The 22,123-nt window shown below is 36.1% G+C and overlaps 3 protein-coding genes and 5 long non-coding RNA genes across 8 annotated transcripts; 1 reads left to right on the forward strand and 7 right to left on the reverse strand.

The window, feature by feature from the left end:
• Positions 1-411: 411 nt before the first annotated feature.
• Positions 412-2,913, reverse strand: ppk7 (pickpocket 7). Its single transcript, XM_068295712.1, has 5 exons — positions 1,939-2,913; positions 1,732-1,864; positions 1,594-1,647; positions 1,213-1,455; positions 412-710 (listed from the first exon to the last, which is right to left on the reverse strand). The coding sequence occupies exons 1-5, from the start codon at positions 2,911-2,913 to the stop codon at positions 412-414; spliced, it is 1,704 nt and encodes a 567-aa protein (XP_068151813.1).
• Positions 2,914-3,637: 724 nt separating this feature from the next.
• Positions 3,638-5,371, forward strand: ppk14 (pickpocket 14). The gene is made up of 4 exons (XM_068294888.1): positions 3,638-3,813; positions 3,880-4,468; positions 4,605-5,193; positions 5,250-5,371. Exons 1-4 carry the CDS (start codon positions 3,638-3,640, stop codon positions 5,369-5,371), a joined length of 1,476 nt encoding a protein of 491 aa, XP_068150989.1.
• A 5,627-nt stretch (positions 5,372-10,998) lies between these two features.
• Positions 10,999-12,026, reverse strand: LOC137581004 (uncharacterized). Its single transcript, XR_011033051.1, has 3 exons — positions 11,913-12,026; positions 11,300-11,848; positions 10,999-11,233 (listed from the first exon to the last, which is right to left on the reverse strand). It is a non-coding gene; the product is annotated as an uncharacterized lncRNA (long non-coding RNA).
• Positions 12,027-13,006: 980 nt separating this feature from the next.
• On the reverse strand, positions 13,007-14,000 carry LOC137580979 (uncharacterized). Its single transcript, XR_011033047.1, has 3 exons — positions 13,915-14,000; positions 13,300-13,860; positions 13,007-13,228 (listed from the first exon to the last, which is right to left on the reverse strand). It is a non-coding gene; the product is annotated as an uncharacterized lncRNA (long non-coding RNA).
• Positions 14,001-14,462: 462 nt separating this feature from the next.
• Positions 14,463-15,415, reverse strand: LOC137580939 (uncharacterized). The gene is made up of 3 exons (XR_011033043.1): positions 15,316-15,415; positions 14,701-15,261; positions 14,463-14,635 (listed from the first exon to the last, which is right to left on the reverse strand). It is a non-coding gene; the product is annotated as an uncharacterized lncRNA (long non-coding RNA).
• Positions 15,416-15,745: 330 nt separating this feature from the next.
• Positions 15,746-16,709, reverse strand: LOC137581161 (uncharacterized). Its single transcript, XR_011033090.1, has 2 exons — positions 16,573-16,709; positions 15,746-16,510 (listed from the first exon to the last, which is right to left on the reverse strand). It is a non-coding gene; the product is annotated as an uncharacterized lncRNA (long non-coding RNA).
• A 1,165-nt stretch (positions 16,710-17,874) lies between these two features.
• LOC137581043 (microfibril-associated glycoprotein 4) lies at positions 17,875-18,974 on the reverse strand. Its single transcript, XM_068295202.1, has 3 exons — positions 18,825-18,974; positions 18,124-18,768; positions 17,875-18,063 (listed from the first exon to the last, which is right to left on the reverse strand). The coding sequence occupies exons 1-3, from the start codon at positions 18,914-18,916 to the stop codon at positions 17,916-17,918; spliced, it is 885 nt and encodes a 294-aa protein (XP_068151303.1). The 5' UTR covers positions 18,917-18,974; the 3' UTR covers positions 17,875-17,915.
• A 687-nt stretch (positions 18,975-19,661) lies between these two features.
• Positions 19,662-20,081, reverse strand: LOC137581488 (uncharacterized). The gene is made up of 3 exons (XR_011033169.1): positions 19,999-20,081; positions 19,873-19,930; positions 19,662-19,806 (listed from the first exon to the last, which is right to left on the reverse strand). It is a non-coding gene; the product is annotated as an uncharacterized lncRNA (long non-coding RNA).
• Positions 20,082-22,123: the final 2,042 nt, after the last annotated feature.

A 22,123-nucleotide genomic window follows, 5' to 3' on the forward strand; every position in this document is an offset into this window, starting at 1 on the left:
CAGCACACAGTCAACAGCCCACAGAGTCGAAGTAAATGTCTCAATAAACTGGTAAAGTTGTTGAGGGGCAACCCCAAAAACCACTTGGGAGCACGACTTAACCTCAATTTTGATTAACAATGTCTGGCTACGAAGCTGTCAACGTGCAGTGGTCGACCAGAGAGGAAGAGAAGTCTCCTCCAGAGAGAGAACCAGAACCAAAGTCAACGTCTGTGGCAAGGCGGAGGTTTGTTCAGAGTAAATTGCGAGCCTGAAAAATGAGCACAATTTGTTTTTACTCCTTCTACCTACATAAGTATTTGCTGTTTGGTGTTGCTTTTGCTGCTGTCGATGTTGGCAGCAGGCAGTCACTTAAGCACCAACTAACAACCTCTTTTGTCTGCAAATCTATATTTTATTTATTCACATTATTCACTTGTTAATAAGATGTTTATGGGCAAATGTTAAGCGTTGCCATTTTTGGAAATTGGCCTGTTTGTGTTTCAACGAATGCTCCGCCTTCAACTGCATTAGATAATTCTCCATTAGCTGACTGGGCGTATGCTGACGTAGATTCAATATGGGCGTGGTTCTCTGATGCCGTGATTGCCAACGTTGCCGTATACCCTCGAGACCAAAGGCTGGCACTTCAATGAATATAAAGTAGGCCAATTCCATGCCACTAATAAGCGAACAGCCCAAAAAGAGGCCAGCAATGCCACCAAAACTAACTGCGAATCACATAAATAGAGAGCAGAGTTAAAAGAGGTAAACGATGATGAATTAAATTAAAATATTGTTAAATACTGTTACAAATAAGTATCAAGTTATGAAAAAAGCATAGCATAGTTTTAAGGGCTTGCTAAAGGCAATACGTGTTGGATGCTTTTGATTATGAACTCAAACAAAAAGTTTTTATAAATGTATAAATTGAATAATAGAAGCTCAATAGAAACTATGTTGAGACTGACAATTGGTTTACATATGTAACTTTAGCCGATTTAACTTGAACATTTTCGGAAAAACTTAAGAAAGACTCGCTGAAATCCTTTTAAGTTGAGTAGAAATGTAAAAAAACTAGTCAAGAAAATCGCAAAGAACTTTAGATAGATTTGTGTAGTACCTATCTAAGAACAAATATCAAGTTGGTGCAAAGTTCTCAGTTAAGTGGTTAATAGCAAATATTTACGTTTAAGCAAACAGTTGCATTGCTTAATGCTTTAGAAAAATTACCCATCAAATCGACCCAGCCAAAGACTAGACTTGTGCGATACACCATTATGGTTTCGAAGCGATAATGCACATCCAAATCCACATATGAGGAATTGCCATATACATCCGGTGGTAGAAAGGATGGGCGCACATCGTTGATGTAGTTCAGTGAGTAACAATTGCGAAAGCATTTACAGACCATGCCCTCATAATTGTTGCGCACAAAAGTCTCTTCGCCCGGCTGATGTGAGTATTGAAGATGGTCTGGGGATTACAAGTGAGTGTTTGAATCCACACACACAGACACAAACAGAGTGTGAGAGAGAAAGAGAGAGAGAGAGAGATAGCTTTAGTTACTAGGTAGATAGTGTAAATGGTAAGAGCCACATGAAAGTTACTCACCATTGTTTTCCGCCAAGCAGAGTAAATCCTGTGCACGGCATGAACGATATTGTCCTTAAACATGGGGGAGTTGGAAAAGCAGTTGGTAGTAACTAGTTGGAGTAGTTGAAGTCTGTGGTTAAAATGCTACGTGCTTACCCGGTGGAAAAAGCAAGTCCACTGTGCAATTACAATAGCGTACCAAGTACTCCTGATGGCACTCCGATTGACAATTTTCAATCATGTAAATGTAACCCTGCAGGGACTTAAAATCTTCACTGTTATGTTCATCCTGTTTGCAGCATAAACACAACATTTAAATGACATAATTGAATATTAACTAAGCCAATTAACATAACATCTTACATCGAAAACACATTGACGTTGATTGGAACGAACTCCCCGAGTATCGTTATCGTAGAAATAAATAACTGGTTCTATTTCCAGAGCCGTCTCAGTATTGGCTGGCACCTTGTAGGGATTGTTGTGCCAAACGTACGGTTCGGTAACCATAACCGATATACCTCTCTCAGTTCGACTGCCAGGCCAGAGTTTGTCGGTTTGGAGAAGAACCCTTACGGTCAAAGCGCTCATCGGACCCGACGAACCTGTTCGCCAGGGCCACAAAGGATCCAAGAGATGCATGCGTCGACCTTCATCAGTTTCCAGTGAATTGAAAGCCCAGCATAGACCATTCTTACTGCGTCGCCGCGAGAAGATCTCACAACAATCGTAGCCATGATGACGCCAATTGCAGTTCGTGAGTAGCTCATCGCAACGCCAACTCATAAATTCCACAACCAGACTAAAGTTAACATAACTCAATAGTTCGGTGGGTTGATTACGTAGTCTTTCGAAGGATTGAAAATGAGCAAAGTAAGCATCGTCATAGCTACCCATAATAGTTTCAAAGAGTGCCAATTGTGATGTATCTGTGACATTGGGCAAAAATTTTTCTTTGGCCTCCGCCAGACGCTGCCAATTCAAGCGATTATTATTACAAATTGTAATGACTGGGAATGGTATACGATATACCGGATATCGTGTACTATCAACCACAGTTTGAAAATGTCCTTCATTGTAGCGTTGCGATAGTATCAAACACACATACACAGCACCCAAAAAGGCACACACGAATGTACACAACCAGATGAAACGCTCCCAACGACTGGCCCGTGTGGCCAGTAATCTGTCCAAACCATGGATTGTAGTCCTTTTGCCAAAACGCAATGCCAACTGCCAGGCCGACTGACCCAGTTGTCGAACATAACGACGTGAAATCGATTGAAATTGCGATTCTTGCGTCTCTGTCGATGTCTGTGGAAAATAGGACAAAGTCATGATTTCAACTGAGTGAAATCTGAAGTTACTCTAGTCTTTTATATGTTCTCGTACTCTTTGTATGCGTGTTGGAATTTTTATGGCTAATTTGTGGACGTTTAACGCCTTTGCCTGTTCTGTCATTCCGCAGTCAAATAAACGTGCTTAACGCCCATTAAAAAAGGTCAGTGTCAAATCGTTAGACTTACTTACTCCCATGAGAAGTTCACAATCTCATTTGTATACTCAAATATAAATATAGTATATTTGTTTAATTGGCACCAAAATAAATTCAATTGAATGCAATCAATGGGCGAATGATTTGCAAACAGTGATTAGAAATCAATTGAATAAATACGACTTTCATCGATACATGATACTATACAACGAATTTGACATACCCTTAAATCAATTATCCAATAGATTTCCTAGCTCTAGGAAGACTTACTCACTTTTTCCCCATAGTGTTTTGACATTTCATTTAAATAATTGAATAAAAAAACTGACTCAGCTTTGATTTACTTTTAACGAATTGTTATATTCCCATAATGGTGGAAAATGATTTGAGTGCCTACTGTACCTGACCTTGAATTAATTTATTACCTCCTTTTTTAAGTAAAGTCCAAATGCGTTGAATGCACTTAAAAAGTGCATATACACCAGGGCATATACCCTATTATTAAAAACCTTAGAGAAATGCACTATAAAAGCCATGAGCCACATGAGTTTAGAGCACAACTCTAAAATGAAAGCCCGCCAAGTTGAACGCGAAGTTCGCTTACCCAAAGCAGCCTGGAAAATACCACAGAAGGAGCCTCTAAAGTCCATTACCTGGATGCAGTTGCTCGACTGTTATGCATCTCGTTCCCATATACATGGTCTGTATCAAGTGTTTTTGCCCACTATTCGATTACGTATGCGGTAAGCAATCGCTCGTTAAAGATTTTAAGTGATTCCTAAAACCATCTATACTATTTTCCCAAAAAGACTTCTCTGGGCCTTGGCTCTTTTTTGTGCTATCAGCGTACTCATTTATGTGAGCTATTTGCTAGCCGAACGCTATCAGCGCAAACATTTTCAGACGACCATTGCTGCTGCCCATTTGCCCATGTATAAATTTCCATTTCCCGTGGTTATCATATGCAACAAGAACCGTTTGAATTGGTCACGCCTCCCGCAAATTGAGCATCAATACAATATTACTTCCTCTCAAAAGGAACTCTTCGAACGCACACTTACTGCCTACGATGCTCTAAGTTTTGCTCACTTCAACGTCTTCAATTCACTAATGGATGAAGATCTTCTGCCCTTGAATCATTTAAATTTTACTAAAATTGTCACTGAAATGTCATGGCGATGTGACGAACTACTCGAAGGTTGCATTTGGGAAAAGGAACTACGAAATTGTTGCGACCTATTCCATCCGAGAAGGCAAACACAGGGGCTATGCCTAGCATTCAATGAGCAGGAACAACGCCGTAATTACGATATGGGACCAAATACGGGTTTAATGGTTCGTTTGCTTTTACACAAAGAAAAGCATGCTCCTGGCAATGAAAGAACAAAAGGTTTTGTGGTGAGTACGACTATCTTAGAATAGTACCAGGAGATGACACTTAGTTTTATAAATCATGGAGTACTAACGTCTATAATGTAATCTGTAATCTGTGCAATTGATTGAGGTCATTAACTGTTTTTGTGATATCTTTTAGATTGATATAGTCGAACCCTTTGTTTGGTTTGGCTTTCCCGTTGAGATAGTACCATATACTCGCACCAATATAGGTGTAACTGGAGTGTATCATTACTATGATGAGAGTACCTACAGTATGCCCAGTGGACAAAGACGCTGTGTCATGGACTATGAACGCGAAAGCGAACACTTTCGGACGTTGCAGGGCCAGAAGTATATGCTAGAGAACTGCTTGGCCGAGTGTCAGCAGCGCCATTTGTTGGCTTATTGCAATTGCACTCTCGATTTATTCTATCCACCATCGAACTACAAGGCTTGTGAACTCAAGGACTTACCCTGTTTGGCTGCCCACAACTATCTTTTGCAGAACTATGAGGAACCGGGTGAACATCCTTATGTACATCGAAATGCTCCTGGACTGATATGCGATTGCCTGCATAATTGCAAATCCTTGACGCTGATGACAGAAATTCGGAAAAAAGTAATAGAGCCTTGGAAGACCCACAACTCTGCGGTGAATAATGGAATGTTGCTTAATGTGTTCTATAAGCGCCCTGGAATGTTGGCTTATAAAACCAACTTAATCTACAGTTGGCTAGACTTACTTGGTGAGCAGATCTTTGGAAATTTTCGGTTAGACGTTTATAACAACTTCATTTTGCAGTTTCCTTTGGGGGCATTTGTCAACTATGTCTGGGCTGCTCCATCATCAGTCTCATTGAGCTGATGCATTTCGGTCTAGTCGATATACCCAATTACTGTTGGTTACGCTGGTGGAGAAACTAAGCAAAATATATACTAAATACGCTAAGTGCCTACTTACATTTGGCATTTTATTTTCATTTGTTTTTCGTTTATGGTCTGTTGGAAACTTGAGGGAAAACCGTTGTGGACTTGAACTTGACATATGACAAGACCAAGGGCTTTTATCTACAGTGAAGAGGATTTCAGCACCGCAAACTAAAACACCATCTTCATTCGTTGAATTCAAAATATGAACTGATTTTATTAACAAACGTCTTGTGTACATCAAAGAATTCTTAGACTCTAAGAGGCGACAATTGTTCTTAAAAATGCTTACTCTAATGTTTATATTTCATGCTCAGCGTCGGTTACTTGATACCGCGCCGCTGTTACAATCTTAAGTGTTTTCCACAGAGTGTGGATGCATGTTTTGTTTGGTTTTTGAGCCATACTTGAAATATGAATTTGTATCAGCTATTTTTGTTTTTGGAATTAAGCAATAATTGTCATAGGGATCTTTATGACTTATTTTTCTTGTATGTTTTGTGTATTTCGTTGTTCAATCTGATTTGGTGAAGCCATTTCAGATGAACGCGATGTTTATTCTTAAACATTCTGCCAAAGGGCCGCCAAATGTGACGTTTTGGTTTTTGATTTAAATAGTTAGTTGTCTTATACAAATTAATTTTAATATTGTCATTAGTAAGATAACTCTTGTTAAAGAAGCATGACGAGCTACATGAGAGAAGTTAACCCTAGCAAATCAATGTTATCCTTCTTATAAACTGACTTCCTATTATTTTGTATGATTTACCGAATTTGTTTACTAATATCGCCCGATGCTTAACAATTTTTGTTTCGGGATATCTACCCACTCCTGATGTGTATTACTGTGCTGACTTCTAGCCTTTTTATACGGTGGAGACTTTGGAGACCAACAACTTCTACCTCTCGGCTTTTGCTCCACCGTTTTGACATTTCGCTGATAGCTGACCTTTGAGCGTTTATTCTGTTTAAATGTTGCCCCTTTTTGAACATTTTGCAATATCTGCCTTTTTTGTACTATAGACTCGGACAATTTGTTACCTGAATTTATTATAACACTATTTTTTAAATGATCATTATTTAATTTACCGTTTGCCATCTGAAGATTTTCATTTTGTACTGGCTCTGGGATATATACTTTTTCTTCCCCACATTTTACTTTACCTCCAAAGTGAGGTCCTGCCGGGGGACATAAACTTATTTCTTTTTTACTTTCAAAAATTATTTCTTTTACCTCAGCTTTTATGTTACCTCTAAGGTGAGGTCCTGCCGGGGGAGTCAAGTGCGGATCTTGAGTTTTGTGGTTGAGTTTGTTTTGAAATGTCTTGTATTTATCCTCACTATTACCATTCTTCTTCTTTTCCCAACGCTTTTTTAAACCTGTGACATCTATTGTTGTTGCGACTACAGATTTATTACTTTTTGATTTGTTGCATCCCGAGACGATCCAACCAAATTGAGTATTTTGACCTAGTAGGCCATCAATCTTTGTAACTCCTTCTTTTATGATTTGGGTGTATACGTTTACCCCCATTATTATATCAACCTTACCAGGTTTATTAAAGGTAGGATCAGCCAGTACGTAGGATTGCCATTTTGACATATCCACGCTTACCCTTTTTAATGGAAGAGCTTTTATTAACTTTGGCAATACAATTGCCTCAACCTTAAGAAGTTTATCCCGTGGATTCCGCGTCCTCACATCTATTTTTACCTTATATTTTGATTTTTTGGATTTTATTGATGACACGCCACTTATTTCTGTATATTGTTTAATTTTATGTAAATTTAGTATTTGAGCCGCCTTTTCAGACAAAATGGTACTCTGTGAACCACTATCAATAAGGGCTCTTAGAGTCTTATATCCTCCATTTACATTTTTTACTTGTATTAGAGCTGTAGCCAACAGTGTTGATTGTGCCGTTACACAAGTATTAACTCTCTCCTGTTTTTCTTCAAAATGGAGTAAGGTATGGTGTCCCTTACTACACAATGAACAGACCATTTCATTTGTGCATACTTTATTGCTTGAATGGTTCAAGCATCTTGTGCAAATCTGTACTTCTTTGGCCATTTCATACCTTTCCATTGGTGTCAAACCTTTAAATTTATAGCACTTATACGCCTTATGCCCTGCAACTTTGCAAATCGGACAATTGTCTTGGAACACCGAACCCGACGTTTTCTGTAATGGTTTTTTCTCTTCTTTGCTCATGGCACTTAGCGAACAATATCTTTGCTCTAAGTATTCCATGACATCAGATAGCAATTGTATCTGCCTTGTTTTTCTAATTTGACTCTCATATAATTGTAGAGTATCTCTGTCAAATTTCCTAAGTAGTATTTGTGCAAATATTATGTCCACTTCATCGGACAAATTTGTTTTAATTTTAATTAAGTGCATTGACTCATTAATTATGTCAATCACTCCTTTTACACTTTTTGCGGATTCATTGTTGATCATCGGTAAATCAACGATCCGATTTAACTGCTCGGAAAATACCCTGCGATTATTTTCATACCGCTTGGTTAACAGTTCCCAAGCGGCACTATAATTGTCAGCTGAACCTGACAATAGATGAGCTACCATGCTCTTAGCTTCGCCTTTTAACGCGGATTTCAAATAATTAAACTTAAGAGCAAGACTTAAATCTTCTCTTTTTTCAATTAACTCCGTAAATAATTCTACAAACAGGTCCCACTCTCTAGGTTCTCCAGAAAATGTGGGTACCTGAATCTTTGGCAACACCGGTAGTTCGCCTCTCACGGTAACATTCTCAACTTTCAAACTTTTCTGATCGTTTATTTTTTCTTCTAATGCTACCAAGGTATTCTGAAGGTCGAACTCTAATTCTTCTATGACCTCTTTAAACGTATCATTACCTATAAACTCAACTGTATAAGCCTGACACATCTGTACCTTCCTGAACAAGAATTTTATTTTTTTAACATACATTTCGCCTGTTCTATTATCTATCGTACGTAAATCTTTGCTCACCATGTCTAAATATTCCTGCAGCTGACGAACCTTTTCTTGCAATTTCTGCTGGCTAACCTTAGCATTCTCATTACTGGAGGTCGCGTTTCCCCGCGACTCTCCGCTGCTGTCTTCAAAATTCTCTAACATCGTTGCATCTGCTTCAATGTTCTCCGAATCAACAGTGCCCTGCCTGATTGCTTCTCCTTTGGCTATTAATCTATTAATCATATTTAAGCCTTCCTCATATTTTCCATCTGTAAAATAGATATGTTCGGTTGCTCCACTCTCTAGCATTTGGTTATTGTAACTAATCCATTGCTTCTGTATGTCTCTTACTTCATTAAGAATCTTGCTAGTAAACTTACTAGCGTCTATTTCTTCTATCTTCTTCACCCTTTTATGCAACTCGTGCTGCTTCGCTAACAATTTTTCAATTTTGGTAGGGAACATTTTTTATATGGTGTCTGTATATGTATGCGACAATATATCTATTTATTTTTGTTAATATGTATTTACTTTAGTATATGGAAAATTTTCACTTTTTTTTTTTTTGTATATTTACTTTTTGGTCTTGACTTTTTAACGGGCAACTTTCTTAAAAATGTTGTTATATATATTTTTTTATCACCAATTTTGGGTATTATTTTTTAACTTCCCTACTTTGTCTCTTAGAATATATGAATGTATATTACTTTTTTTTTTTTACATATATCCCTGCCTAGTTTTGCGTGTGGTTTTCAGGCCACACTCTAATTGAACAGCTTTAATGCCGCACAATTGTACATAGTTTGTTTTATAATTTATATAAAAAAAATATGCATCGCAGTGCATTAAAAAAAAATTATGCGACGCAGCGCACAGTTTTATTATAAATTTTTGTTGGGCGCTCTTTGTAGCGCTATCGGTTCACTTCAATCTCGGTTGCTGCAACTGCTTTTTTTTTTTGTTTTTCCCGCATCAGCTGGTCGTCGCCGTTTGGCACGCTGATGCTCCCTCGAAGGCGTAAAAGACGGCCTGCCTTTCACGCTCGTTGTCAACTGCTGATGTCCAGGGCCTATGGGCTCAGGCGGTACCGGTGCCGGTCAGTGCACCAGATTTCCTTGTTCTTCAGTAGCCTCTTCTTTGCAACTATCCTGTTGCCTTGCAAATGCGTCGTTCATCTGCTTCTTGTTGCCGACTTGCAACTGCCTCGTTAATCTGCTTCTTGTTGCCAGTCGACTTGTAACCGCCTATAGTGTATATATAGGCGAGGATGTTTTTTTTTTCGATATTAGGGCTTCGAATACGCCACACACGAACTTTATATTGTTCTTTTTTTTTTTTAACGCCGCCGAAATTATTGCAGTTGCTCGACTAGCCAAACTGCCTTTATATATTCGGTCGCACGCACTTTTTTTTTTTATTGGGCTTCGATTATGCCACACACAAAAAAACACTCCGCCGTCGAAATTACTACAGTTGCTCCGCTAGCCAAACTGCCTTTAAATTCGAACGCACGCACTTTTAATTTATTAAGCAATAATATTTTGCTTTTATTTTATACTCTGTCTCTTACCACTGGTGGGGGAAAACAAGAGTTAATTTATTTTGCTACCTTTAGCTGATCTTATCAGAAGAATTCAGACTTTAAGGAGCTGATTCATTCTCTGAGTCTCTTACCACTGGTGGGGGAAAACTACAGAGTTCCTTTTTTCTCGAAGGACCAAAATGAAGAGGATTTCAGCACCGCAAACTAAAACACCATCTTCATTCGTTGAATTCAAAATATGAACTGATTTTATTAACAAACGTCTTGTGTACATCAAAGAATTCTTAGACTCTAAGAGGCGACAATTGTTCTTAAAAATGCTTACTCTAATGTTTATATTTCATGCTCAGCGTCGGTTACTTGATACCGCGCCGCTGTTACAATCTTAAGTGTTTTCCACAGAGTGTGGATGCATGTTTTGTTTGGTTTTTGAGCCATACTTGAAATATGAATTTGTATCAGCTATTTTTGTTTTTGGAATTAAGCAATAATTGTCATAGGGATCTTTATGACTTATTTTTCTTGTATGTTTTGTGTATTTCGTTGTTCAATCTGATTTGGTGAAGCCATTTCAGATGAACGCGATGTTTATTCTTAAACATACAGTTTAAATTTAAATTTTACACAATTTATGAGGCTTAAATATATTTTGACCGCGACTGTGTCCTTAAAGCTATTAAGCTTTCCTCAGATTCCAGTGCTTTTGTTTATATTTGTTTCCATATTTAACGAGACTACTAAAGATAAAAATATTGGCTACTACCTGATTTAGCAATGTGCAAAGGTGCTTCTATTTTCGTGTCCTGGAGCTTTTACCAAAGCTTTTTGACGAAACTTGATAGTTGAGGCGTACAATGTCACATTTTTGGCCGCCAAGCCAAAATGACAAACACTTTTTTCCTATGTTTTGCAATGTTTTCTACATTTACTACGTTTCTATGTTTTCCTCGTTTCTATGTTTTCTTCGGTTCTCAATGTTTTCTGCGTTTCTATGTTTTTTATGGTTCTCTATGTTTAACCGGAGCTGGATAAATGTCCATCTGAGTTTGAATCACCAGCCGCTAGATGCCGCTTCAACCCCCTTGGCAAACCAAATTCAAAATGGTAATGTGAATGTTTTAGTAATGAAATTTTTCGTTTCTTTCATTCGTTTAGGTGGTCTTGGTGAACAAGGCCAATTATTTTATTTCAAGATTCAAATCAAAGTCAATCCAGTGTGCGAAAACTTGTGAAGCTTTACGTGGGTCGCACCATCATAACCACATTTTTGCTATCATTCCAGGATCTCCAATATATACCAGTCAATTCAGATGCATTATATGCACCATTCAAATAAAGGCCGAAAAGATTGCTTTAAAATTTAAAAAATAGTAAGGTTTGTTATCAGTTTAAAAATAAGTTGAAGGCAAGTACAAACCTGCTAGCGCAATTATTAAACCACCAAGCAGCCATTTTTTTTGTTACACAACTGTTGGAGTGATCCTTGTCATAGGTGGAGAATTTCATTCCTTTCTGGTACTCTAGACCATCAGACGCATCTCCCGAGAAACCATTAGCTTTTGTCAGTTGATATTGCATGTTTTCGTTTTCAATATAAAACTGTTCGTATCGTGCATATCGAATTTGTCCATTGGTGTCTTCCAGTTGTACATACAATTCATGGTTCTGTGTTCCAGTTATGGCGTGGAGTTTATCCAACCCGATGAAGAAATCTTCTGATAAGTCTCCAAAACCTTTTTTGTAATCATCCCATTTCAAAAAGAAATTTGTCTTATCATTTGAGCGACGTGCAACCACAATCCATCCGGGGCCAGCAATATTGGCCTCACAGTAGACAGAGAAGTTTGAAAGGCCAGGAACTTCAACCTGATAAATGCCATTTGCTCCGATTGTCTGTGGACAAGGTGTATAACCAGGTGCTAAGGATGTTGCATTTATTCCGATTTCTCTTGAATCCTTCAACAACCTATTTAGTGAATATAATTTTAGAAATACTTCTTTGCTTTTTTTCCATTTGCAGTTCTTATTACCCTACTCCATGGCTACTGTGGGAACTTATTAGGAGGCACAATAGTCCTATTAGAAACGATAGAGCTGTCATCGCGCAAGAATACTTGTTGCTTCTGTTCATTCTATTGAAAAACAGTTGCTTTTATACAGAGCAATGCTCTTGGTTTACTCGTTTATATATATTTTCGATTAAGCGACTGTTAGACCTTCTTGTGATAACGCTATTTTATCTTTGTAGTACCTAGCATTGAATCACAATCATGAAATTCAAGTGAAATTTAATTGATATGATTAAAAAATGAATTGCGATGTCATTTAAAAAAAGTTCTCCATAATTTCTTCTGATTTACAACATGAATACGCTTAGGTGAAGAATAGAAATAGTAATCGAGTTTTTTATATAATATATAAGTGCTACATTCGAGACTGTCAGTCATTTTATTTACAAGCAGCTTAGACGAAAACTATATTCTTACAAGACTTGAAAACGGATTTGCTCTCTGGAGTCAGGACCACTTAGATATGAGTTATGATGAGTCTACCGTGCGCTGATGTCGAATTGTTGTTAAGGATCCATATTTTTAATGTACATAAGTAAACCAGCCAAAGATTTTTACATATATCCAAGTTCTAAAAGGGTAACAAATATACAGAAATCTATCCAAACTATTTAAGCTAATATTTAAAGAATTATTCTTCATATTGTCTTAGCTTGGCATTGACACCTCTCTGTAATTTCTCTGTAATTTATTTTATTAAAAGAATATTTATATGTAATCAGCCTCGTGCAGTCAATGACAGCAAGATCATGATCGGACCGAGTAGAAAAAATTTATTGGCCTTTGTTTTTAAACTTCCTTTACCAAAATGAGATTAAAGATTGTATCAGACACGTGCCAGGTAGGCAAAAAGAGTCTTGTAGATGGCATCAAAACAGTTTGACTGAATGGTCGATAGGACTATTTGGTAAAAGCTGTAGCTCGTCCTGCTTAAGTGATGAAACTGCTTTGTTTTTACAACTGTGTTTAACTTCGCCAAAATGATAAGTCAACAAATTATAAGTTTTTAGGCGAATTAATATCATAAATACAAATAAATATTTCATAACAGAGTATTCTTTTTTTGTAATTTATTTTTATTTTAAAAATGCAAATAACAAATATTTTTAAATATATGTATGTATGTATGTACATATCTCACTTCTCAAGCCGTAGGTCTGATCATCATTATCATTGTTTTAAAGGAATGTGTAAAGCCGCCCCAATGCTTCCAAAACATTCCCGATCCATACAACTCTTCACTGTAATCGCCACCCAAATAGAGTCCAAAAGCATTGCTTTAAAAAAAGAAAGTTCGGAATAGACATAATAAATGTTGTGATTAGATTCTGTTATGACTTATACTTACAAATGTACGCAATATTTATGCCACCAAGCACCACTATATTTTGCAGCGCAGTTACCATCAACCCACAAATCATTGTCCCTGTCGAAGGTTGTAAACTTCATTCCCAAATGAACTGTCATTGCGTCTCCGGCGTCCCCTGAGTAGCCGCCTATCTTGGACAGTTGATATTGCATGTTTTCGTTTTCAATATAAAACTGATCATAGCGAGCATAACGAATTTGTCCATCGAAGTCCTCCAGCCGTATATACAATTCGTGATTCTGTGTTGCGGTAATGGCATGGAGTTTATCCAATCCCATGAAAAAATCACCAGATAAATTACCAAAGCCCTGTTTGTACTGTTGCCATTTCAAAAAGAAATTTCTCTCATCGCTAGTCCTTCGTGTTACCACAATCCATCCGGGTCCAGCAATGTTGGCCTCACAGGAAACTAGAAAAGTGTCCAATTCAGGAACTTTAATTTCATAAATACCACTTGATCCTATAGTTGACGGGCATGGTTTATATCCAGGTGCTAAGGATGCGGCTTTGATTTCCACCTCATTAGGTTTCTTTAGAATTCTATTGTATAAATTGGTTTAAAATATGTTTCAACTTGTCAGCAGTACATATTACCTTTCTGCGTAGCTAGTGTGGCTAATTATTAAGATGCATGCAAGTACTATAAGCGACGGAGCTGCCATTGTATCACAAGTTTACTACAAACTGACTGTCTTCTTGGATAAACCTTCGACTTTTATACAAATCAAGAATCTTTGTTCATCGACAAGTGTTCAAGTATTTTCTTTGTCTCCATATCTGATGATAACACTTGTTGCATTACTTCCAATAAAATTTCATTAAAATTGAGTATTGATCAATTGCACTTTTGTTCAAGGTACTTATGTATGAGTGGGTTTTAAAAGCACTTTTTGATTTACTTAAAACGATTTTTTTTTTATAGAAAAGGTTTTCGACAAATATAGTTGTATTTTTTTAATTGAATATTTTTGTCATACCATTAAATAAAATACCATTCAGTGCATGAATTTTAATAGGATCTATAGGATCTGATTAAGTATTGTTTGCTTTGCCATTTGACAGTTTAATTAATATTTTATATGCCAATTAAACAAAGATATGTATAAACATTTATGTATGTTTAAAAAGTTAGAGAAATGATATATATTATTTATAATTTATTTGTATGTACATTTATCAAGTGTAAGAAGTGGGTCTAACCATCATTATTATAGTCTTATAAGAATATTTCGGGCCACGCCAATGCTGCCAAAGTATTCCCGATCCAAATAATTCATCGCTATAATCGCCACCCAAATAGAGTCCAAAAGCATTGCTTTAAAAAATGAAAGGTCGGAATAGACATAAATGTGATAAGATTCTGTTATGTTTTATACTTACAAATGTACGCAATATTTATGCCACCAAGCACCACTATATTTTGCAGCGCAGTTACCATCAACCCACAAATCATTGTCCCTGTCGAAGGTTGTAAACTTCATTCCCAAATGAACTGTCATTGCGTCTCCGGCGTCCCCTGAGTAGCCGCCTATCTTGGACAGTTGATATTGCATGTTTTCGTTTTCAATATAAAACTGATCATAGCGAGCATAACGAATTTGTCCATCGAAGTCCTCCAGGCGTATATACAATTCGTGATTCTGCGTTGCGGTAATGGCATGGAGTTTATCCAATCCCATGAAAAAATCACCAGATAAATTACCAAAGCCCTGTTTATACTGTTGCCATTTCAAAAAGAAATTTCTCTCATCGCTCGTCCGTCGTGTTACCACAATCCATCCCGGTCCAGCAATGTTAGCCTCGCAGAAAGCTGGAAAAGCCCCCAGGCCAGGAACTTGAATATCATAAATTCCACTTGAACCTACAGTTTGTGGGCATGGCGTGTAACCAGGTGCTAAAGATGCGTCGACAATGCCAATTTCATTTGGTTTCTTTAGAACTCTATTGCATAAAATGGGTTTAAATATGTTTGATGATCTGCATAGTTGAAATTACCTTTCTGCATAGCCAGTGTGACTATTTACTAAGAGACACACTAGTACTAAAAGCGACAGAGCTGTCATTGTATCACAAGTTTAGTTAAAAGTAACTGGCTCTTTGATCAAACTTTCAAGTTTTATATACAAAAAGGTTCATTGTCTAATTGTAAGTGGTTTATAAGAATAAGTGTTTGAGTTTTGTTGATAACAATTAGTCAAGTACTTCATGATAACTTTCATTCGTATTTAATGCGAAAGTCGAAATAGTAATTTATATTGACAAAAACGCAGACGACCAGGCCAACATCCACGGAGTCGAAGTTTGTATACCCTTGGAAAGTTTTGGTGTTTTTCTTGATTTATTATTGGAATTCTTATACATAAAAATATTTGAAGTGAGCTTTTTTTCTATTTTTATTTTGTCAGCTAAAAAAAAATTGTGCTAATTTTTGTTTTCTTTTTAAGTTTTAATAGTTTACGCTTGTATTTATTTAAAGTAGAATTGCTATTTTTAATGCAACTGCGCAATCTTTATGTTGGTCGCACTATCATAACCATTCTCTTGTAGGCATATTTCAAGCCACGCCAGGACTTCCAATGCATTCCCTTAGTCTCCAATGCAGAGCTATATTCACCACCCAAATAAAGGCCAAAAAGATTGCTGTTGGCGCATCCATTATACCACCAAGCGCCCATCCGATCGATCGCACAGTGTCCAGTGTGATCCTTGTCGTAGGTGGAGAACTTCATTCCTTTCTGGTAGTCTAGCCCATCTCCGGCATCTCCCGAGAAGCCATTAGCTTTTGTCAGTCGATATTGCAAGTTTTCGTTTTCAATATAAAACTGTTCGTATCGTGCGTATCGAGTTTGTCCTTCAAAGTCCTCCAGGTGTATATACAATTCGTGGTTTTGTGTTCTAGTGATGGCATGTATTTTGTCCAGTCCGAGGAAGAAATCTCCAGATAATTCGCCAAAGCCATGTTTATATTCTTCCCATTTCAGGGAAAAAATTCGTTTTATCGTTTGAGCGACGTGCGATCACAATCCATCCGGGTCCTGCGATGTCGGACTCGCAGGAGACATAAAAGGGCCATAGGCCAGGAACTTCAATTTGGAAAATACCATTTGCTCCCGAACGCTGTGGACACGACTTATAGCCAGGTGCTAGGGATTTTCCACTTATTGCATTTTCATCTGATTTCATCGAAATTCTGTATGGCAAAATTGGTGGAAAAATCTGTTTACTATATTTTGCAAAGAAGTTACCTATTACCTTTCCCCATAGCTGGTATGACAACTTATCAGGAGACATCCTAAAACTATCAGATACGAAAGAACCTTCATTATATATGTTTCTGTTAAATCTTCGTTAAAGATTTCTGCTTTTATACAAAGCAACGATCTTTGTTTATTATAGAGTTGTAAATAAGTCAAACCGTTAATTATTTGCAAGACACTTTTATTACCTCTATCAGCTAATTAATTTGAAGTGCGTTATCTGTGACAAGAGCGGTAGCTTATCATTTAAGCATTTCTCATGAAATTTCGGCGGAATTTCTCCTTATCAATTAAATTGCCAGTTGTGAAGCATTTACTTCAAAATGTTTCGATTGATTTAATGCTATCGGAAGATGTAGTCAGAGTACTCCAGATTGCGTCCTTCAATTGGGGTAAGTTCATAATGGTGTTTCGCCTCCATAAGAAGCTCGTTTTTACTTGAACTTTCTCCTTGATATTCTGAAAGATTTAAGATTACGAAATCTGAAAGCAATCAATTCCAAGAACTTTTTTCAATTTTTCAATCTATGAGTAAATATTCACAAAACGATATTGTCTTATCTTTTGTTCAAGTTTATTGACTTAGCTAATCGATTAAATTAATAATTAGCAAGTTCATTCATTGTTTTTTTTTTATCAACTTTTCCATTTCCCATTAATTTCGCCGAAATTAAAATTGTGACCTCTTTTAGCAAATTTCTTGGAATTAAGCATTTTATTTTTAATATGGGTGCAAATGACGCATAAGTTTGATTTCTGTCAATTCGGCGCAACTTAAATAAAATATTCTTATTAGGCAATTAGAAAATAAAGTACAAAAATCAGATTAACAAAATAAGAACAACATATTCTCTTTAATTTTTAATCAATTCAAACTCATGTGATTCACACATAAAATTCAACTTTAGTCCTAATTAAAAGGCCAATACATATAATGCCTTAAAAACAAAACAAAAACTGGTCAGTGTTTTTCGATAATTGTATTATTTTTAATTGTAATGTTAAACAAGGACTTTAAAAAGATTGTTTTGCGTCAATCACCAATTTTATCCTCTTATGTAGGATAAATTCTTTAAGTTCACAAAGTAATGCCAAGTAAACTTCCAAAGTAAATTTAAATTATATCCCAGATATTATAGGTTACTCTAGGTACTATTTATATTACTGCCAGGGTAATATATTTTTAATATACTCATATGTGTATAAAGTATAATGGATAAAATATTGCACGAATTCTCTATAAAGTCATTTCAGTTTGTATTTCAATAAATTCCAAATATTTCCAATATTGACTGAATTAGTTTAGTAGTAATTTATTTATTTATTAAGATTAGTTTATTAACAAACACATTTCGGTCGTAGCATCATTTGCATTCGTTTATATGAATAGTGCTCGCCTCTCCAAGCAGTCCAAATCATTCCATTCCGTCCAAAAGTGTCTTCATTATCGCCATTCAAATATAAGCCAAACAAATGGCTGAAATGACTGAAAAGCAAAAATCTGTAAAATAAGGATCATTGAAGACGGTTGATTAAGGATACTTGCCTCTCGGTGCAATTATTGTGCCACCATGAACCCATGTATTTAATGGCACAATTTTCTGAATTCATCACATCATTATGTCGATCATAAGTGGTAAAGTTCATGCCCACTTGGTGTCTTAGTGAATCGCCTGCATCTCCAGTGAATTTGCCCAAACTGCTCATGGCGTAAAATTGTTTCTCGCTTTCAACCAAAAACTCATCGTACTGAGCATAGCGGGTTTCACCATCAAAGTCCTCCAAATGTATATATAATTCGTGAACCTCTGATTTTGTAATAGCATGGAGCTTATTAAGCCCAATAAAGAAATCGCCCGAAAGGTTTCCAAATCCCTCTTTGTACCCCATCCAGTTGGTAAAGAAGTTCAACGAGTTATTTGTGCGTCGTGCAATCACAGTCCAGCCGTGTCCTGCAAGTTCTGCATCACAAAGTACTTCAAAGGACTCCTGATGTCCCGGAATCTTTACTGTGTAAATGCCATTGGCATCTGCTCTTCTTGGACATGTTGTGTATGTTGGATTTGCTGCTGTATCATTTGCTATGTTCTTTACGACTTCAAAGGCTGTCGCAGATTTCAATTTATACAGATTATCTTGGATATGGGCCTTGGCTAAGGCATATAGTTCATCAAGCTCTCCCTCCAATCTCCTAAATATGATAAATATAATTTTATACAAAATATAGTTTACACAATTAATCATTACCATTGAGTTTCCATGTCTTTATCAGAGAGTCCTAGAGCTCTTGTCTTCAGGTTCAGGCAGATAACTGCCATCAAAATTAACAGGAATTTCATTTTGATACGATTTTGTTTTTAAGTGTGAAGGCAATGCTCTTGCCTTTTATACAAAAACGTTTACAAGCTAGAAGTATTCTGATATTGCAATGCTTGTTCAACTGATAGCATTGACTTTAATTTGGAAATAAATAATAATATCTCTATTGAGTATTTTACTCCGTCAAGTCGCTCTTGTACATTTTTTAAGTGTTCCGTACTGAAAAATTGTCCTTGAATTTGTCGATTGCTGCATTTTGTTCATAATAATTTATTTTTCTTGGAACACTTATAGATATTGAGCAAAGTGAGAAAGAATATATATTTTGACTGCTGACTTTCATGGAAGGCTTCTTTCACCTACCAGAAGTGGCTTAAATACAAAGTCAACTGAATAAAAGACATTAATTATTGATTGATTTAGAATTATATATAAATACTTAGATAAACTAAGTTGAAATTAATCCACCTTGGTCAGACTATAATTTGGAGGTGTATTAGATTATGTGCATTACAAACATAAATGTAATTAACTAACAAAATTTAATTACGAATTTTTAAATGAACGGTAAAGGCAATTGTCCAATTTTAGTTTATTAATCATCAATAATAATAATTTGTCGTAAGTGACAGAATTTTCACAATAATTTTTTTAGGTTTTTATGGCACAATACTTTTCCACACTCAAAATAAAATATTGATCTTATGTAGAGTAAAGTTAGTCACTCCTAAGATTTAAAAACGTGATTCTTGAAGTCGGCATACAGTTTTGACCTCAAAGCGACAACAACATAATGTATAATCTGAGAATAAACCAGTGGCATTATATTTTTGTGCTCCATTAGAAGACAGTAGTTCAATGTTATTCTTAATTAGTTGGTCCATAACCAAAGCTAAAGTTTGTTTAGTTCCTTCGGTAGTATGACAAAAGACAAAAATAACAATTTGATTATATTGGAACGAATTGAAATACATACCTTAGGGTTTTCGTCCACGAAAAATAGGCTTCTTTATAGGACATTTGCAGTAATTGGCCTTAAAATATTATTAAATTGTTGTAATTTCAGTTATTGAATGTTTTTTCATTCTTGAATTTATATTACCATTCCCATTTTCTCGCCCAGGCCAGTGTGAGAACTGGCAAACATTAGAGCCGTATAGATCCACAAACGTTTCATTGTGTCAGTCAAACGAATGCCGTATAAATGATTCGTTACTTCCTTTTATAAAAAAAAATAAAATCATCTGAGGCACCCAATCAAACAGTTGGAACTATTTATTTTAGCCAATTTCGTAAATAAATAGGTAAATTGAGTTTTTGACTAATAATATAGACACAACGAATTGTAAGGAAAATGACAGGATTATTACTCCATTAGAATTAAGTATATTTCATTGGGATAATTTGTATAATTAGGAAAGTAAATAATATACATATATTTATAGGCCCTAAATTATCACTGTTGATTGAACTTAAAAATCGTTCTGTATCTGCAAATAAACTTATATATAACTGATTTACAAAAGTTTACGTAACAATATAAAATTTATAAATTTGTGTCAGAAACTTTTATAAATCAGTCAGTGTATCGAATCTTCGACTAAAGCAATATTAAAATTTTATTTCCATTCGGATTTTATCTGTTTTTTCGACTATTGCATTATTTTTATCAGTAGATAAATACTTACTCCACATTGAAGTATCAAATGATAATGAAAATCTACTCGTAAAGTTATAATTGAACTGCTAAACCGATTAATACTTACTTATCACATTTTTTGTTATTACCAATCGTTGTTTAATTGACAAACATTCTACAGTGTCGATAATTGCCTTTTTTCCAAATATGGTTAATTAGTAAGAATTCTAGAAATTTCAGTTTATATTTATGTATATTTTCTTTTTTAAAAAGATTCTCTGGTACTACTCACATCCATCAAGGATGCGTAAGATGCTTTTCTGTCTATCTTGAAAAAACTAACCTGAATTCCAAAAGCTTTTTCTAAATCTTACATGAAATGCTTACCAAATTTATATCAATCACTTGGTGAGAGGATAATCTCTTTCTGGCTTATTCCTTATCATATAGCTAAGAGTGGCTCAACAATTTTCGGTTAGAGTATAATGCTCTTTTAACTGCAAGACATATTTTCATTTCAGTTTTTAGTGTCTGTGTGAGTGTGTGTTTTTTTAACGGTTTATTGACTGGCCGCAGGCGGCGACTTAACTGCTTGGCAATGTCCCGTTCTCCGTCGCTAACAAGCGCCATCCGGACGGAAGGAATCGTGTCTCCGAGTCTCAGTCTCCCCTCGTTCTCCTGTCGTTTTGCTCCTGCTGTTGGTTTGTGTTCGCCTTGTCGAAATTACGCTCATAAACGTGACTTGACATAATAATCTCTGACTGTGCTCCATCCCATCTCCCCTTGGCCCCATTCCCCGGTTTGATTCTAGCCCGCTGGCCTTGTCTTTAGCACTTTTGCTCTTTGGCTGCCCTTTGGCCTCAGAAACTTGGTATAAAGTTCGTTTTGTTTTTGGTATCCTAAGGTGGCGTTAATTTTTTGTTGCCGCTTCTTATATTTTTTCTCTTTTAATTTTTTCTCCTTGTATTTTTGTGTGCGGTCAAGTTTTGTTTTTGGCGAAGGGTAAGTGGCCGATGATGGGGTGGGGGTCAGCGGCCGCTTGGCGAATATTGCAAAAATTTCATTAGTTTTACAAACAAGCAAACAAACAGACCAAGAAACAAATATTTGTACTTGAATTTTTTAGCAGTTTAGTGGAAGTTGCCATTGTTGTTGTTGTTGCTGTTGCTTCTGTCCTTCTTAGTTAGCCATTGTTGCTGTTCGGCGAGTTTTTATCTTGGCACAAAGCAAAAAGGCAAGAACACAAAACAAAAAAATTAAGGTAGAAGGGAAACAGCTGCGCCAGCTGGGGTTATGACCACGTTCAGGTGAAACCCAGCAGTCACCCTCAAGGGATATGGTGAAAATAAATAAACATTTAAATAGTTAAAGTTATCGAAGAGCAGTTACCCTTTTAAACTACATTTGATTCTTGATTTTTAAATAAAAAAGTTTACTTTAAGGTGTGATTTTAAGCTAACAATAAGTTATTAAATGAATTCATCTGATTTTGCTGGTACCTTCCAATTATCCCATTCGCCGTCTCTAGTCCAGTTTTCGTTTCCTACTTAGAAAAGGCAATTGGCATTCATATGATTGTTTGCTTTAA

This window comes from Drosophila tropicalis, unplaced genomic scaffold, assembly GCF_018151085.1.
Source record: "Drosophila tropicalis isolate 14030-0801.00 unplaced genomic scaffold, ASM1815108v1 contig_845, whole genome shotgun sequence".
Taxonomy (NCBI): domain Eukaryota; kingdom Metazoa; phylum Arthropoda; class Insecta; order Diptera; family Drosophilidae; genus Drosophila; species Drosophila tropicalis.

Coding starts and splice junctions, on each gene's coding strand:
- ppk7 (XM_068295712.1), bottom strand. CDS start 2,913: ATGACTTTGTCCTATTTTCCACAGACATCGACAGAGACGCAAGAATCG. Junction 1,865..1,938: donor AACGTCAATGTGTTTTCGAT/GTAAGATGTTAT, acceptor TGCTGCAAACAG/GATGAACATAACAGTGAAGA. Junction 711..1,212: donor TGGCTGGGTCGATTTGATGG/GTAATTTTTCTA, acceptor TGTGATTCGCAG/TTAGTTTTGGTGGCATTGCT.
- LOC137581043 (XM_068295202.1), bottom strand. CDS start 18,916: ATGAAATTCCTGTTAATTTTGATGGCAGTTATCTGCCTGAACCTGAAG. Junction 18,769..18,824: donor AAAGACATGGAAACTCAATG/GTAATGATTAAT, acceptor TATCATATTTAG/GAGATTGGAGGGAGAGCTTG. Junction 18,064..18,123: donor CACAATAATTGCACCGAGAG/GCAAGTATCCTT, acceptor TTTGCTTTTCAG/TCATTTCAGCCATTTGTTTG.
- ppk14 (XM_068294888.1), top strand. CDS start 3,638: ATGAAAGCCCGCCAAGTTGAACGCGAAGTTCGCTTACCCAAAGCAGCC. Junction 4,469..4,604: donor AAAGAACAAAAGGTTTTGTG/GTGAGTACGACT, acceptor GATATCTTTTAG/ATTGATATAGTCGAACCCTT. Junction 5,194..5,249: donor CAGTTGGCTAGACTTACTTG/GTGAGCAGATCT, acceptor TTCATTTTGCAG/TTTCCTTTGGGGGCATTTGT.